This window comes from Bombina bombina, chromosome 1 (assembly GCF_027579735.1).
Source record: "Bombina bombina isolate aBomBom1 chromosome 1, aBomBom1.pri, whole genome shotgun sequence".
Classification (NCBI taxonomy): domain Eukaryota; kingdom Metazoa; phylum Chordata; class Amphibia; order Anura; family Bombinatoridae; genus Bombina; species Bombina bombina.
This window is the reverse complement of record NC_069499.1, coordinates 1,220,320,881-1,220,337,060: the sequence shown is the minus strand read 5'-3', so window position 1 is coordinate 1,220,337,060 and position 16,180 is coordinate 1,220,320,881. Positions and strand designations below refer to the sequence as shown.

General features: G+C 39.4%; 1 protein-coding gene across 2 annotated transcripts in view; it reads right to left on the bottom strand.

Moving 5' to 3' along the window:
- Positions 1 to 16,180, bottom strand: part of GNAO1 (G protein subunit alpha o1) — a 471,718-nt gene that overhangs the window by 103,592 nt on the left and 351,946 nt on the right. For both annotated transcript variants that reach the window (XM_053700323.1, XM_053700322.1), the window contains exon 6: positions 8,073 to 8,202. In XM_053700323.1, coding sequence (XP_053556298.1) covers positions 8,073 to 8,202 — 130 coding nt within the window. The remainder of the gene's footprint in view (positions 1 to 8,072; positions 8,203 to 16,180) is intronic.

Here is a 16,180-nt window from a genome sequence, read left to right as displayed (position 1 = left end):
TGGAAGCTAAAGAAGGGAAGAAAGGGAGACCAGGGCATTAATAAAAGGATATGTGAACTGATCTAATAAATGAAGGGAATGAAGCATTTGGGAGAAACAAAAGAAAGGGAGGAATTAAGGGGAAAGGGTGTAGGAAAGAGGCGAAGTAGAACAGAAGACAAGGAAGGATGGGATGTTGAACAAAGAAAGGGAAGGAAGAATAAACAGCAGCAAGGAGTAGAGGAGTGCGCAAAAGTCAGTAAGAAAATACAGGGCAGACAGAGAGAACAAGGGGCAGTGAGGTGAGGGAGCTGAAGGCAGTGAGTAAAACGAGGGCAGGGGCAGAAGGAGAGAGAACAGAGGGCAGTGAGAAGTAATGAGGAGTGTGGGCAATAAAAAGGCACATTTTGGGTACATGCAATCCTACTGTTAAAGGGTTTCGTGTCTTTTTTCATGTCTGCAGAAGAAGTAGCAATCTGCGTGACAAACTAATTAGGGCAGACATAGGCTCAAATAGGTCTAACACACAAAACGATATTTCTGAGAAGAATTTGAGTTGTTATTCCTGTTTAGGATCTTCTAGTTGCAACAATATGATTAGGGGTAGATACTTTTTCCATCTTAGAACAGGCAAGAAGTTTAGTATTAGTTTTTTTTTTTTTTTTTTAACTGTAGTACTAATTATACAATTTATATGATTAATTGCCCATGTGGGCAGAGCTATGTTGGGGAGACGACCAGAATGGTCCGTAAGAGGATGAGGGAAGATAGGCCAGATATTCCAAATAAAAAGATTAAATCCATGTGGCAGAACATTTTATCCAAGATGGCCACAATATTTGCCAACTTAGGTTTCAGATCATTGATCATATTAGTATTCCTAGGAGTGGAGGTGACAGCGTTATTTCTTAAACAACAGGAAGTCTTTTGGATTAACAAATTGGAAACCTGCAGTTCTGTGGGAATGAAGTAAGGAATATGATTTATCTGTTTTTTTGAAGGAAATTATTAATTGTCCTTTTTTTTGTATACCTGACTGTTTGATATCTACCCTTTACAACATGTGTAAATATGTAATCTGTACCAACATGTAATTTATACTATTTATATTATAATATAATAGATGGTTTTCGTTTTTTGGTTTATATGATATTTGTAATTACCATATGTAGTATTTGGTAACTACTAGGGGGAACTATTGTGCTTTATTGTTTTCCATGACCATTGAATGGATTAAAATGAGGGGGCAGGGCAATTTATGCATGTCATTTTATTAGGAGGTTATGTGATTAGTAAGTGTATTGACATTACTTAGGACTAGAGGTCCGAAACGTTGTCTTTTGGCACTTTGGTGTCCCAAATAATTTGTGTAATTGAAGACTTGGTAAGTGCTGCTGTCTCATTGGACTGTGATTCTATGTATAGAGGGCCTAGTGTGGAGTGCTTTCACCACTTTAAACATATATCTTTTGTGCTTTACATCTACTGAACTGTTTATTAATTAAAAGGATAGATCAGAGGGCAGTCAGGAGAATGATAGAAGGCAGAGGGTAGTGAGGAGGAGAGAGAGAAAAACAGAGGACAGTGAGGAGAAGGAGATTATGCAAAGGGTAGTGAGGATATGGAGAAATAGCAAAAAGTCAGAAGAAAGAAAGAGGGCAGAGACCAGTGAGACGGAGTGAGAGTAGTAAGTAGAAGGAGAGATGGCAGAGGGTAGTGAGAAGGAGGAGAGAAAGAAAAGAGGACTGTGAGAAGGAGAAAGTGCAGAGGGTAGTGAGGAGGAGGTGATAGAAAACAGAGAGTAGTGGAGAGAAGGATAGAGAGCAGAGGGCAGTGAGGAGAAAGGGTGCAGAGTGCAGTCAGGAGAAGGAGTGAGGGCAGAGAGAGTTGAGGAAAAGGATAGATGGGAGAGACCAGTGAGAAGGAGGTGTGAGGGTAGTGAGGAGAATGATGGAGAGCAGAGGTTAGTGAGGAAAAATGGTAAAGTGCAGTCAGGAGAAGAAGTGAGGGCAGAGAGTGGTGAGGAGAAGGATGGAGGGCAGAGAGAAGGAGGTGTGAAGGTAGTGAGAAGGATAGAGAGCAGAGGGTAGTGAGGAAAGAGAAAACAGGGTACTGAGAAGGAGAGAGAGCAGAGGGTAGTGAGGAAATAGAAAACAGGGTATTGAGAAGGAGAGAGAGCCGAGGGTAGTGAGAAAAGAGAAAACAGGGTACTGAGGAGAGAGAGCAGAGGGTAGTAAAGAAAACAGAGTAGATGGTTGACGTGATTAGAAGGGAAGAGCAGTGAGGAGGAATAGGAGACAGAGAATATGGCAGTGGAAAGAAGTAAACCAGACAAAGTAAAGCAGATTTGTGTGTGTGAAAAAAAGAAGGGTTCAGTTGAGGTAATAAGTATGGTCCAGTAAATTTAAGTAGAGAATGGAAATGTGATGGGCATGAGAACTTAAGGGAAGTGAGGAGCAAACATAATTTATGTAAGAACTTACCTGATAAATTAATTTATTTCTTATTGGTAAGAGTCCATGAGTTAGTGACATATGGGATATAAAATCCTACCAGGAGGGGCAAAGTTCCCAAACCTCAAAATGCCTATACATACACCGTTCACCACACCCACAATTCAGTTTAATGAATAGCCAAGAAGTGGGGTGACAGAAAAAAAGGAGTAAAAAGAATTAAAAAAAAAGGAATTGGAAATATAATTGTGCTTTACACAAAAAAACATAACCACCATAAACAGGGTGGGTCTCATGGACTCTTGCCAATATGAAAGAAAATAATTTATCAGGTAAGTTCTTACATATGTTTTCTTTCATATAATTGGCAAGAGTCCATGAGCTAGTGACGTATGGGATAGTAATACCAAAGATGTGGAACTCCACAGAAGAGTCACTAGAGAGGGAGGGATAAAATAAAAACAGCTATTTTCTGCTGAAAAATTAAATCCACAACCAAAAGAATACGTTTTTCATATAATTGAAACGGAAAAAAAACAACCTTAAAACATAAGCAGAGGAATCAAACTGAAACAGCTGCCTGAAGAACTTTTCTACCAAAAACTGCTTCCGAAGAGGCAAATACATAAAAACGATAGAATTTAGTAAATGTATGCAAAGAAGTCGCTGCTTTGCAAATCTGATCAACTGAAGCTTCATTCTTAAAAGCCCACAAAGTGGAGGCTGATCTAGTAGAATGAGCTGTGATTCTCTGAGGCGGGGCCTGACCCGACTCCACATAAGTCTTATGAATCAAAAGCTTTAACCAAGATGCCAAGGAAATGGCAGAAGCTTTCTGAACTTTCCTAGAACCAGAAAAGACAACAAATAGACTAGAAGTCTTCCTGAAATCTTTAGTAGCTTCAACATAATATTTCAAAGCTCTTACAACATCCAGAGAATGTAAGGATCTCTCCAAAGAATTCTTAGGATTAGGACACAAAGAGGGGACAACAATTTCGCTATTAATGTTGCTAGAATTCACAACTTTAGGTAAAAATTTAAATGAAGTCCGCAAAACTGCCTTATCTTGATGAAAAATCAGAAAAGGTGACTCACAAGAAAGAGCAGATAATTCAGAAACTCTTCTAGCAGAAGAGATAGCCAAAAGGAACAACACTTTCCAAGATAGTAGTTTAATATCCAAAGAATGCATAGGCTCAAAAAGAGGAGCCTGTAAAGCTATCAGGACCAAATTAAGACTCCAAGGAGGAGAGATTGATTTAATGACAGGCTTGATACGGACCAAAGCCTGAACAAAACAGTGAATATCAGGAAGTTTAGCAATCTTCCTGTGAAATAAAACAGAAAGAGCCGAAATGTATCCCTTCAAGGAACTTGCAGACAAACCTTTATCCAAACCATCCTGAAGAAACTGTAAAATTCTAAAAGAATGCCAGGAGAATTTATGAAAAGAACACTATGAAATATAAGTCTTCCAAACTCGATAATAAATCTTCCTAGAAACAGATTTACGAGCCTGTAACATAGTATCAATTACTGAGTCAGAGAAACCTCTATGACTAAGCACTAAGCGTTCAATTTCTATACCTTCAAATTTAATGATTTGAGATCCTGATGGAGAAACGGTCCTTGAGACAGAAGATCTGGTCTTAAAGGAAGTGGCCAAGGTTGACAACTGGACATCCGGACAAGGTTCGCATACCAGAACCTGTGAGGCCATGCTGGTGCTACCAAAAACACAAACAAATGTTCCATAATGATCTTGGAGATCACTCTTGGAAGAAGAACTAGAGGGGGGGGGGAAATATAAGCAGGTTGGTAAAACCAAGGAACTGCTAACGCATCCACTGACTCCGCCTGAGGATCCCTGGACCTGGACAGGTACCTGGGAAGTTTCTTGTTTAGATGTGAAGCCATCAGATCTATTTCTGGAAAACCCCACATCTGAACAATCTGAAAAAACATATCTGGATGGAGTGACCACTCCCCCGGATGTAAAGTCTGACAGCTGAGATAATCCGCTTCCCAATTGTCTACACCTGGGATAATATACAGCAGAAATTATACAAGAGCTGGATTCTGCCCAAGCAAGTATCCGAGATACTTCTTTCATAGCTTGGGGACTGCAAGTCCCACCCTGATGATTGACATATGCCACAGTTGTGACACTGTCTGTCTGAAAACAAATGAATGGCTCTCTCTTCAATATAGGCCAAACCTGAAGAGCCCTGAAAAATGAAAATAGCACATTTGTGATTAGAGTCCAGGTTGGACGAACAAAGGAGGCCCCTTGAACTATACGATGGTGGTCTAACCACCAAGTCAGAGAGAGTCGAACATTGGGATTTAAGGATATTAATTGTGATATCTTTGTATAATACCTGCAGTATTGATTCAGCATACAAAGCTGGAGAGGTCTCATATGAAAACGAGCAAAGGGGATCACGTCCGATGCTGCAGTCATGAGACCTAAAACTTCCATGCACAAAGCCACTGAAGGGAATGACTGGGACTGAAGGTTCTGACAAGCTAAAACCAATTTTATTTGTCTCTTGTCTGTTAGAGACAGAGTCATGGACACTAAATCTATCTGGAAACCTAAAAAGGTGACCCTTGTCTGAGGAATCAAGGAACTTTTTAGTAAATTGATCCTCCAACCATGTCTTTGAATAAACAACACTAGTTGATTTGTGTGAGATTCTGCAGAATGTAAAGACTGAGCTAGTACCAAGATATCGTCCAAATAAGGAAACACCGCAATACCCTGTTCTCTGATTACAGAGAGTAGGGCACCGAGAACCTTTGAAAAAAGTCTTGGAGCTGTCTCTAGGCCAAATAGAAGAGCGACAAATTGGTAATGCTTGTCTAGAAAAGAGAATCTCAGAAACCGATAGTGATCTGTATGAATTGGAATGTGAAGATATGCATCCTGTAAGTCTATCGTGGACATATAATGACCTTGCTGAACAAAAGGCAGAATAGTCCTTATAGTCACCATTTTGAAAGTTGGCACTCTTACAAAACGGTTCAAAATTTTCAGATCCAGAACTGACCTGAATGAATTTTCTTTCTTTGGGACAATGAATAGATTTGAATAAAACCCCAGACCCTGTTCCTGAAGCGGAACTGGTATAATTACCCCTGAACGCTCTAGCTCTGAAACACACTTCAGAAAAGCCTGAGCCTTCACTGGATTTACTGGAAAGGCTTGGATTTATTCCAACATGAAGATGGCTTCCAATTGGAACCAGATTCCTTGGGGGAAGGATTTGGTTTCTATTCCTTATTCTGTTGAAAAGAACGAAAATGATTAGAAGCTTTAGATCTTTTATCCTGAGGTAAAAAAACTCCCTTCCCCCCAGTGACAGTTGAAATAGTGGAATCCAACTGAGAACCAAATAAATTGTTACCTTGGAAAGAAAGAGATAGTAATCTAGACTTAGATACCATGTCAGCATTCCAATATTTGATCCACAAAGCTCTTCTAGCTAAAATAGTTAAAGACATAGATTTAACATCAATTTTTATGATATCAAATATAGCATCACATATAAAATGATTAGCATGTTGAAGCAAGTGAACAATGCTAGAAAAATCAGAATCTGTTTCCTGTTGCGCTAAGCTTTCCAACCAGAAGGTTGATGCAGCTGCAACATCAGCTATAGAAATTGCAGGCCTGAGAAGATAGCCAGAAAATAAATAAGCTTTCCTTAGATAAGATTCAAGTTTCCTATCTAAAGGATTCTTAAAGGAAGTACTATCTTCCATAGGGATAGTAGTACGTTGGCAAGAGTAGAAATAGCCCCATCAACTTTAGTTTTTTTTCCCCAAAACTCCAATCTGGCTGCTGGCAAAGGATACAACTTTTTCAACCTAGAAGAAGGAATAAAATAAGTACCAGGCCTATTCCATTCCTTTGAAATCATATCAGAAATAGCATCAGGAACTGGAAAAACCTCTGGAGTAACCACAGGATGTTTATAAACAGAATTTAAACGTTTACTAGTTTTAATATCAAGAGGACTAGTTTCCTCAATATCCAAAGTAATTAACACTTCTTTCAACAAGGAACGAATATACTCCATCTTAAAGAGATAAGCAGATTTGTCAGTGTCAATATCTGAGGTAGGATCTTCTAAATCAGATAGATCCTCATCAGAGGAGGATAATTCAGTATGTTTTCAGTCATTTGAAAATTCATCATCTTTAAACTTTTACGTTTATTAGAAGGCGGAATTGCAGACAAAGCCTTCTGAATCGTATCAGCAATCAAATCTTTTATATTCACAGGGATATCATGTACATTAGATGTTGAAGGAACAACAGACATTGTACTAGTACTAATGGATAAATTATCTGCATGTAAAAGCTTATCATGACAACTACTACATACTACAGCTGGAGATATAATCTCCACTAACTTACAACAGAAACACTTATCTTTGGTAGAACTGTTATCAGGCAGCAGGGATCCAACAGTGGTTTCTGAGACAGGATCAGATTGAGACATCTTGCAAATGTAAGAGAAAAAACAACATATAAAGCAAAATTATCAATTTCCTTATATGGCAGTTTCAGGAATGGGAAAAAAATGGAAACAGCATAGCCCCCTGAGCATAGAAAAAGGCAAGAGGCATATAGGAAGTAGGGTTAAAAAATTATTTGGCGCCAAGTAAGACGAGCAACGCAAAAAATTTTTTTGGTGCTAACATCTTGAAATGACGCAACCCTGTGCAAGGAAACCTGGCGTCAACTAAGACGCTGGAAATGGCGAATTTGCATAAAAAAAAATTTGCGGCAAAAAAATTCTCGCGCCAATAATGATGCAATAAATATCAGCATTTTTCTGCCTCGCAAGCCTAAATTTTGCTGCGAAAATTAATGAAAACAGTCAATTTTGAAGAAAAGACTATACCCCAGATAAGAAAAATAACTTCCTAAATATGTATTTTTTCACAATTTACAAACCATAGCTGAGAGTGTCTAATAAATAAAAACATACTTACCGAAAGACACCCATCCACATATAGCAGATAGCCAAACCAGTACTGAAACAGTTATCAGTAGAGGTAATGGAATATGAGAGTATATCGTCGATCTGAAAAGGGAGGTAGAAGATGAATCTCTAGTTCTCTACGACCGATAACAGAGAACCTATGAAAAGATTTCCCGTGAGGAAAACCATAGAATTCAATAGGTGATACTCCCTTCACATCCCTCTGACATTCACTGTACTCTGAGAGGAATCGGGCTTCAAAATGCTGAGAAGAGCATATCACAGAAGAAAATCAAGCACAAACTTACTTCACCACCTCCATAGGAGGCAAAGTTTGTAAAACTGAATTGTGGGTGTGGTGAGGGGTGTATTTATAGGCATTTTGAGGTTTGGTAAACTTTGCCCCTCCTGGTAGGATTGTATATCCCATACATCACTAGCTCATGGACTCTTGCCAATTACATGAAAGAAATAGCTGAATGCTAGGTAGGAAGGATAGTGCACGGTAGGTTCAGAAAGCACTGGAATACAAGGCAAAGGGGCTAGAACATAAAGGAAGGAAACAGAACACTGGAAAATGTCAGAAAGTTGAGAACTGAGCAGCTATTGACTAAGGGAGTTCAAGACCATAACACACTTACTGTCGTCTCATCTTCATGAAGAACCTGATCGTAACCACTCAGTGCGACACAGAAAATAATGGCTGTGACGTCCTCAAAACAGTGTATCCATTTCTTACGTTCTGATCGCTGTCCTCCAACGTCAAACAGCCTGAAAAGTAAGCAAAGGAAAAATGAAAAGCAAGAAGAGTGACAACGATGCAAGACAATATATTTTTTGGGAACAATAACAATATTGGGCTAGATTACACGTGGAACACTAATTAACGCTCCTGCTCTAGCGTTAATTGCACTAGAATTAAGCTTTTTGCGTGCGTCAAGTTGTGCTCGTATTATGAGTTGAAAGTAAACTGTTTTCGCTCTCGCTTTAACCCAACGAGCCCAAATATTGCACGCGTGTTCACGTACTTCCCCATAGAAGTCACTGAAGAAGAGTAAAGTGGAAAACACCCCACTATCGCGCAAACCCGATTGCATATTCTCATGTGCGCAAACCCAACATGAAAATATAAATGTTTTACATTCCAATGTCCTTCACATAGTAGAATATGTTCTATTTATTCATAAATAAATAATTCTACATATATGTGATGGTATTTCTCTACAATATAAGGTACAGATATATATATATATATATATATATATATATATATATATATATATATATATATAAATATCTATTTAAAAATACTTAGAACATACATGGTTATGTACATAACATTGGAATGTGAAATGTTTACAGTAAATACATATATATCATATATATATATATATATATGTGTGTGTGTGTGTGTGTGCATTGGAGCCCTTTGCAGTCAAGAATATGTTCTAAGTATTTTTAAATAGGTATTTATGCTCCAGTAAAATACTGCACTCACTGGGTTTTCATAGATAAAAAAACCCTTTTATTTGTTATATAGTTAAACTGAGCGAAAGTCCACATTATATATATATATATATATATATATATATATATATATATATATATATATATATATATATATATATATATATATATATACACACACACACACATACACACATACATATTTAGACATGTATATGTCCAATACCTGAGATCTCATATCTTTGAGCCCTTATAACTTTTGAGTGCAATATTTTTTTATTAGATAGTGTTATCAATGTAACTATACATTGTGATGTATTTTTGATGTGATTTGTGCAACCTTTTAGTTTTGCAAAACAGTTAACAAAAGCTCTGAAGTTACGGTAATTATTTTATCATAAATTGCAACTGTGTTCAAGTGATCACGTTTAGTTTCAACCCACAATACCAGCGGTAAGCCCGATGAGAGCAAACCCTGCGATAAAGCCTTTATCACTCACGAGCAAATTTTTTTGCTCCACTCATAATCTGGCCCATTATGGTGAAGCACAAATTAACACTTCCGCTTGAGCGTTAATTGCGTTAGAAGTAAGCTTTTTTCACTTGTTGGGTTACGCTCATATTACGAGTTGCAAGTAAAATGTTTTTGCTCTTGTGCTAATCCTAAAAGTGCAAAAATCTAAATTCAGAATATTGTGTGCGCATTCACATATTCACCTATAGAAGTCAATGGAGAAAAAAAAAGTTGGAAAAAAACACCCCACTCTCGCGCAAACTATTTACAAATACAAAGAACATATTCTGCTATGCGCAGAACATTGGAATGTAAAATATTTACAGGAAATACATAGTTAACACCTTTATAAAAAATAAATATTGCATAAATATGCTTTAACACGTTCTCATCTATTTAACTGCAAAGGGCTCCAATGCACAAATATATATATATATATATATATATATATATATATATATATATATATACACTGTATATATATGTCTACATATGTATTTATGTGTTTATATGTGTATATGTTTAGACACGTATATGTACGTATCTCTATCAGAGGCGTAACTAGACACGACAGGGCCCAGGTGCAAGAATCTAAGAAGGACCCCCCACCCCTCTTCAAAAAAAAAAAAAAAAGGTGAATTTGATACATTTTTGTTCTTTTTTCTTTCTTTCTTACATTTAACACAGAAAAAAATGTGAATCAGGTTACATGTCTGCAAAAGGAGGTACCCTGTGCCCACAGTCTGTGAGATGGTCTGACCCCCTATTACTGTATATAGTGACACTGTTTAACCCACCAGTACTGTATATAGTGAGTTAGTGACACAGTCTGTAATCTGCCGGTGAGATGGCTGGCCTGACCCTACCCACCCAAGTACTTTATAAAATGACCATAGTAGTCAGTGACATGGTCCAGCCCCCCCCCCCCGTACTGTATATTAGAGTTGCCACCCATCCCTTAAAATACAAAACACTTATAAGTTACACATGCTGCAGGGTGTGCAGGGAGGAATATGAATAGTGCTGTCCAGAAACGCAATACATGTTCTTACCTGCACACCCTGCAGCATGTATAACTCATAAGTGTCCAAGAAAACATGGCTGAGGTGGCAACTCTAACTGCATATAGTGGTACCGTATAGTGACACTGTTTACCCCCTGTAGTAACAAGGTCTGTAATTTGCTGTTTCCACAAACATACACACACATACATGCATAAATACGCACACAGTCACATACACACACACACAAACACCAATGGGTAAAACAGAAACTCTAACCCCTGTAGTCAAAGACACTAGTGAGGCATCATGTCACACTCACATGATATCAGTGCAGGTCAACGTTTTTTATTTAAGACATTTAAAAAAAAAAAAATTTTGAAGCTGGGCCCCCACTCTCAGAGGCCAAGTCGCAGTTGCGACCTCTGCACCCCATGTAGTTTCGTCCCTATCTCTATGTTAAAGCCATTTCTCTGCCTTTTTTTCCCCTAACACCTGAGCCCTCATATCTTTGAGCCTTTATTAGATGGTGTTATTATGAGTGTACAGTAACTGTACTTTGTAATGTATTTTTGATGTGTTTTGTGCAACTTTTTTGTTTGTGAAACAGTTAACCAGAGCTCTGAAGTTGTGGTAATCATTCTATTGTAAATCACGATTGCGCTCAAGCGATAGCACTTACTTTCAACTCGTAATACCAGCGGTAAGCCCAACGAGCGCAACCCCCATTCTCCCGATGAATCCCTTATCAATCAGGTGCAAACATTTACGCTCCACTCGTAATCTGGTCGTATGTGTATTGTCACATCCACTTGAACAGTGCTTTGCAATGTTATCAGTAAATAATTAATTTAAAAAAAAGAAAATGTATGCTTACCTGATAAATTTATTTCTTCTTAGACACGATGAGTCCACGGATCATCTTCATTACTTATGGGATATTCACTTCCTGGTCAGCAGGAAGAGGCAAAGAGCACCACAGCAGAGCTGTTAAATAGCTCCTCCCTTCCCTCCCACTCCAGTCATTCGACCGAAGTTAGGAAGAGAAAGGAAAAGCCAAGGTGCAGAGGTGACTGAAGTTTACAATAAAAAACATCCTTTCTAAAAATGACAGGGCGGGCCGTGGACTCATCGTGTCTAAGAAGAAATAAATGTATCAAGTAAGCATAAATTTTCTTTTCTTCTTAGACACGATGAGTCCACGTATCATCTTCATTACTTATGGGATCCAATACCCAAGCTAGAGTACACGGATGATACGGGAGGGACAAGACAGGATACCTAAACGGAAGGGACCACTGCATGAAGAACCTTTCTCCCAAAAGCCGCCTCAGCCAAGGCAAAAGTATCAAATTTGTAAAATTTTGTAAAAGTGTGAAGAGAAGACCAAGTTGCAGCCTTGCAAATCTGTTCCACAGAAGCTTCATTTTTGAATGCCCATGAGGAAGCAACAGCCCTAGTGGAATGAGCCGTAATCCTCTCAGGAGGCTGCTGTCCAGCAGTTTTGTAAGCCAAACGTATAATACTCTTCAGCCACAAAGAAAGAGAAACAGCCGTAGCTTTATGTCCCCTACGTTTGCCTGAAAATACCACAAACAAAGAGGAAAACTGGCGAAAGTCTTTAGTCGCCTGTAAATAAAACTTTAAAGCATGAACTACATCCAAATTGTGTAAGAGCCTCTCCTTCTCAGAAGAAGGATTAGGACACAAGGAAGTTACAACAATTTCCTAATTAATGTTCCGATCAGAAACCACCTTGGAAAGAAATCCAAATTTCGTACTTAAGACAACCTTATCCGCATGAAAAATAAGGTAAGGGGGCTCACGTTGTAATGCTGAAAGTTCAGACACTCTACGAACAGAAGAAATCGCTACCAAAAATAAAACCTTCCAAGATAACAACTTGATATCTAAGGAATGCATAGGTTCAAACGGAACCCCTTGAAGAACCTTGAGAACTAAATTAAGACTCCATGGAGGAGTAACTGGTCTAAACACAGGCCTAATTCTGGTTAAGGCCTGACAAAAAGACTGAACATCAGGGACATCAGCTAGACGCTTCTGTAACAGGATAGATAATGCTGAAATTTGACCCTTTAAAGAACTTGTAGATAATCCTTTCTCCAATCCTTCCTGGAGAAAAGATAAAATCCTAGGAATCCTAACTCTACTCCAGGAGTAGCCCTTGGATTCACACCAATAAAGGTATTTACGCCAAATCTTGTGATAAATCTTTCTAATGACAGGCTTACGAGCCTGAATCAAAGTGTCTGTGACTGAGTCAGAAAAACCTCGCTTGGCTAGAATCAACCGTTCAATCTCCAAGCAGTCAGCTTCAGAGAATCTAGATTTGGATGATGGAAGGGTCCTTGAATCAGAAGGTCCTTTCGAAGCGGAAGCCTCCAAGGAGGTAGAGACGACATCTCCACCAGGTCTGCATACCAGATCCTGCGAGGCCAGGCCGGTGCTATGAGAATCACTGAAGCCCTTTCCTGTTTGATCCGGGCAATCACTCGCGGAAGGAGAGCAAATGGAGGAAACAGATATGTTAGATTGAAGGACCAAGGGGCCACCAGAGCATCTATCAGCTCCACCTGAGGATCTCTGGATCTTGACCCGTACCTGGGAAGTTTGGCATTCTGCCTGGATACCATGAGATCCAACTCCGGCAGAACCCATTTGAGGATCAGACTGGAGAACACGTCTGGATGAAGTTCCCACTCTCCCGGATGAAAGGTCTGTCTGCTCAGAAAATCCTCCTCCCAGTTGTCCATCCCTGGGATGTGGATTGCCGACAGACAACAAGAATGGGCCTCCGCCCACTGAATTATTTTGAAAACCTCTGTCATCGCCAAGGAACTCCTTGTTCCTCCCTGATGATTGATGTAGGCCACTGATGTTATGTTGTCTGTCTGGAACCAAATAAACTGATCCGAAGCTAGATGAGGCCAGGTCAGGAGAGCATTGTAGATCGCTCTCAGTTCCAGAATGTTTATGGGCAAAAGAAACTATGTCTGAGACCATATCCCCTGAGCCCTTAGGGAGCTCCAAACTGCTTCAATCTCCCAGGATGATGTAAAGGAAGGTACCTCATAATATCTGTTTAATTTGCTAGACTTTGGGGGGGACAACCATCACTGTGGAGTCACTATCATGTTCCAGTTTAAACCTGAAAGATAGCACTTCTGAGTCGGTCAAAGGTAACACCTCCTCCGAACCTGAGATTTCTCCTTCAGATGCCAGAGCAGGAACCTCTTCCTCTCTTCCTCAGATCTGTGAGAAGAGACTTCTGAGATAGCTACCACAGCATTAGAAACCTCGCTAACTGCAGAAATGGACTTTCTCTTGCGATGGCCCTGCAACATTGGAAAGGCAGACAGAGCATCAGAGATAGTAGTACACATAAGAGAAGCTATGTCCTGTAGTGAAATTCCAGAAGGAACTGCAGTAGACGTGCAGGGCACTGCTGGTGAGGGCGATAATTTTTGGGACACTTGGGGAGAAAGTTGCTGCAGAAATTGACCCTCATCAGAGGACTCTTGGACAACATCTGTCTGAGAGGAGATTGGCTCAGCAAAAATGTTATCCCTAAAATTCACAGTCCTTTCAATACATGTAGGACAGAAAGGGATTGGTGGTTCCACATTTGCATCAAGACATAAAGCACATGTAACAGCTTGCACCTCATTTTGGTCCATTTTTTCACATAAAATATTGGTATTGAGCAGAAAAAATACTGGGAATAACAATAAAATAAAATTATTAAAAACCGTTACTGTCTCTTTAAATTTAAACGTTTTTTCTTTCTCTTGACAAACTGCAAATTTTGCTGTAGTTACAAAACGGTTAGAAAAATTAAGCAATAATTAAACCTCTGCACCACAGCAACCTGCTGAGGTGCTCCTACCTTAACCAATGCTACCGGATCCCTTGTAGAAACGATCCGTTACTGCAACCTGCCAGAAAAACCGAACTAGGACCGCATCTGTGCTAAAAGCGCATGAAAAGTGTTCTACATGCTGCTCTAGCCCAGATAAACCCCAGTACAGCACATGTGAAGACCTGAAACTGCTTGGAAATAGTGCTACAAGCAGAGGCTCCAAAAAACAGGAAGTCCCGCCCTTCGTGGGCGTGCTGCAAGTCTCTGCTTCCCTCTCAGGGAAAAAACTAAAGTGAAACCACCAGAGCCTTCCATTTTAGTGAAAATAAACTTAGCAACATAACTCCTGCCCCAGTGCCTGCACCTAATCACTGCCCAAGTAAGACTTCTTTTCTGAAAGTCTGAAACTGTCCCCACATAAGTAAAGTTTACTATTAACCCCTTATGTACCGAAGTGCTAATGAAACAAACACTGAGACTCCTTAGATCCCAGAAAAAGGCAGTACTTACCTCAAACACTGCCTGGCAGTATGGCAGTTCCCAAGCTTGAAAGGTCCTCTCCCTCACATTGGCCTGAGACATAAGCAATGCTGAGTCAGTAATAATCTCAAGCTGAAGGATATGGGGCAGCTGAAAATGGGAGGCGCAGTGAGAATTATATCCCACCAGTTCCCATAGCGCTAAAGCCACCAGAGCTCTACTGTAGAGACTGATATGGACTAGGCTACACCCCAGAACTAAGTAGCACTCTCTGGCACTACTCCTAAAATAAAAAACTCTTGAATGAAGAATCAAAACTAACACCTCACTTTACCTGCTTCCTATCACTAACGTAGGCAAAGAGAATGACTGGAGTGGGGGGGAAAGGTGGAGCTATTTAACAGCTCTGCTGTGGTGCTCTTTGCCTCTTCCTGCTGACCAGGAAGTGAATATCCCATAAGTAATGAAGATGATCCGTGGACTCATCGTGTCTTTAAGAAGAAATAAAACCGTGATTATTATATTATTTTTCAGAAAGGCATACAATCAAATAGAAATGAAACCATGCAGTTTTTTTTCTTTCTTCCATCTAAAAAGGACAATCTAATATAATTTTTTTATGAACATTCCTGTGCTAAATAAACATACTTTTTTTCTTTTCAGGTTTGTGGAGTGTTGTCTCTCCTACTAGAATATACATTTAAATAGCTTTTGCAAACCTTTTTTTCATGCAAACATATTAAATTAGTTCTCTCATATAAATGAAAGAACATTTTTGTATAAAATATCCCTTTACATTTTTAGTGTATTTTCATAGTTTGCGGCTATGAAAGTCTGTAAGTCTGTAAACTTGAGAAGATACGCGGGGGTATATTTATTAATGTAGCGTATCATGTCCGCCGCACATTGATAAATGCCGACAGCATTCTCTGTCTGCATTTATCATTGCATCAGCACTTCTTGTGAACTGCTGGTGCAATGCCACCCCCTGCCGATTTGTGGCCAATCCACTAGCAGGGGGTGTCAATCAGCCCGATCCTATTAGATCAGGTTGATTTCTGTCCGTGGCCTCAGAGCAGGCGGACATGTTATGGAGCAGCGGACTTTAGATTGCTGCTTCATAACTTCTGTTTACGGCGAGTATCACATACGGAGATTGATAAATCAGCCCCATTGCCTTTAATCTATAATGAGCTGACACTGGAGATGAGTATGGATTTAGATAGAAATGGAGTATGGGTTTTGTGATAAAAAGTAATTTGACGTTCAATGGCACTATATTATAGACCACAAAAGCTGAAGCTACCAATTTATGGAAAATGGGTAAAAACAGTGGGACGCTTCCCCTGTATGCCCTATCCCATGAATGGCCAGCCCCTGTCCCATCATTTAGCACATGCTATATAA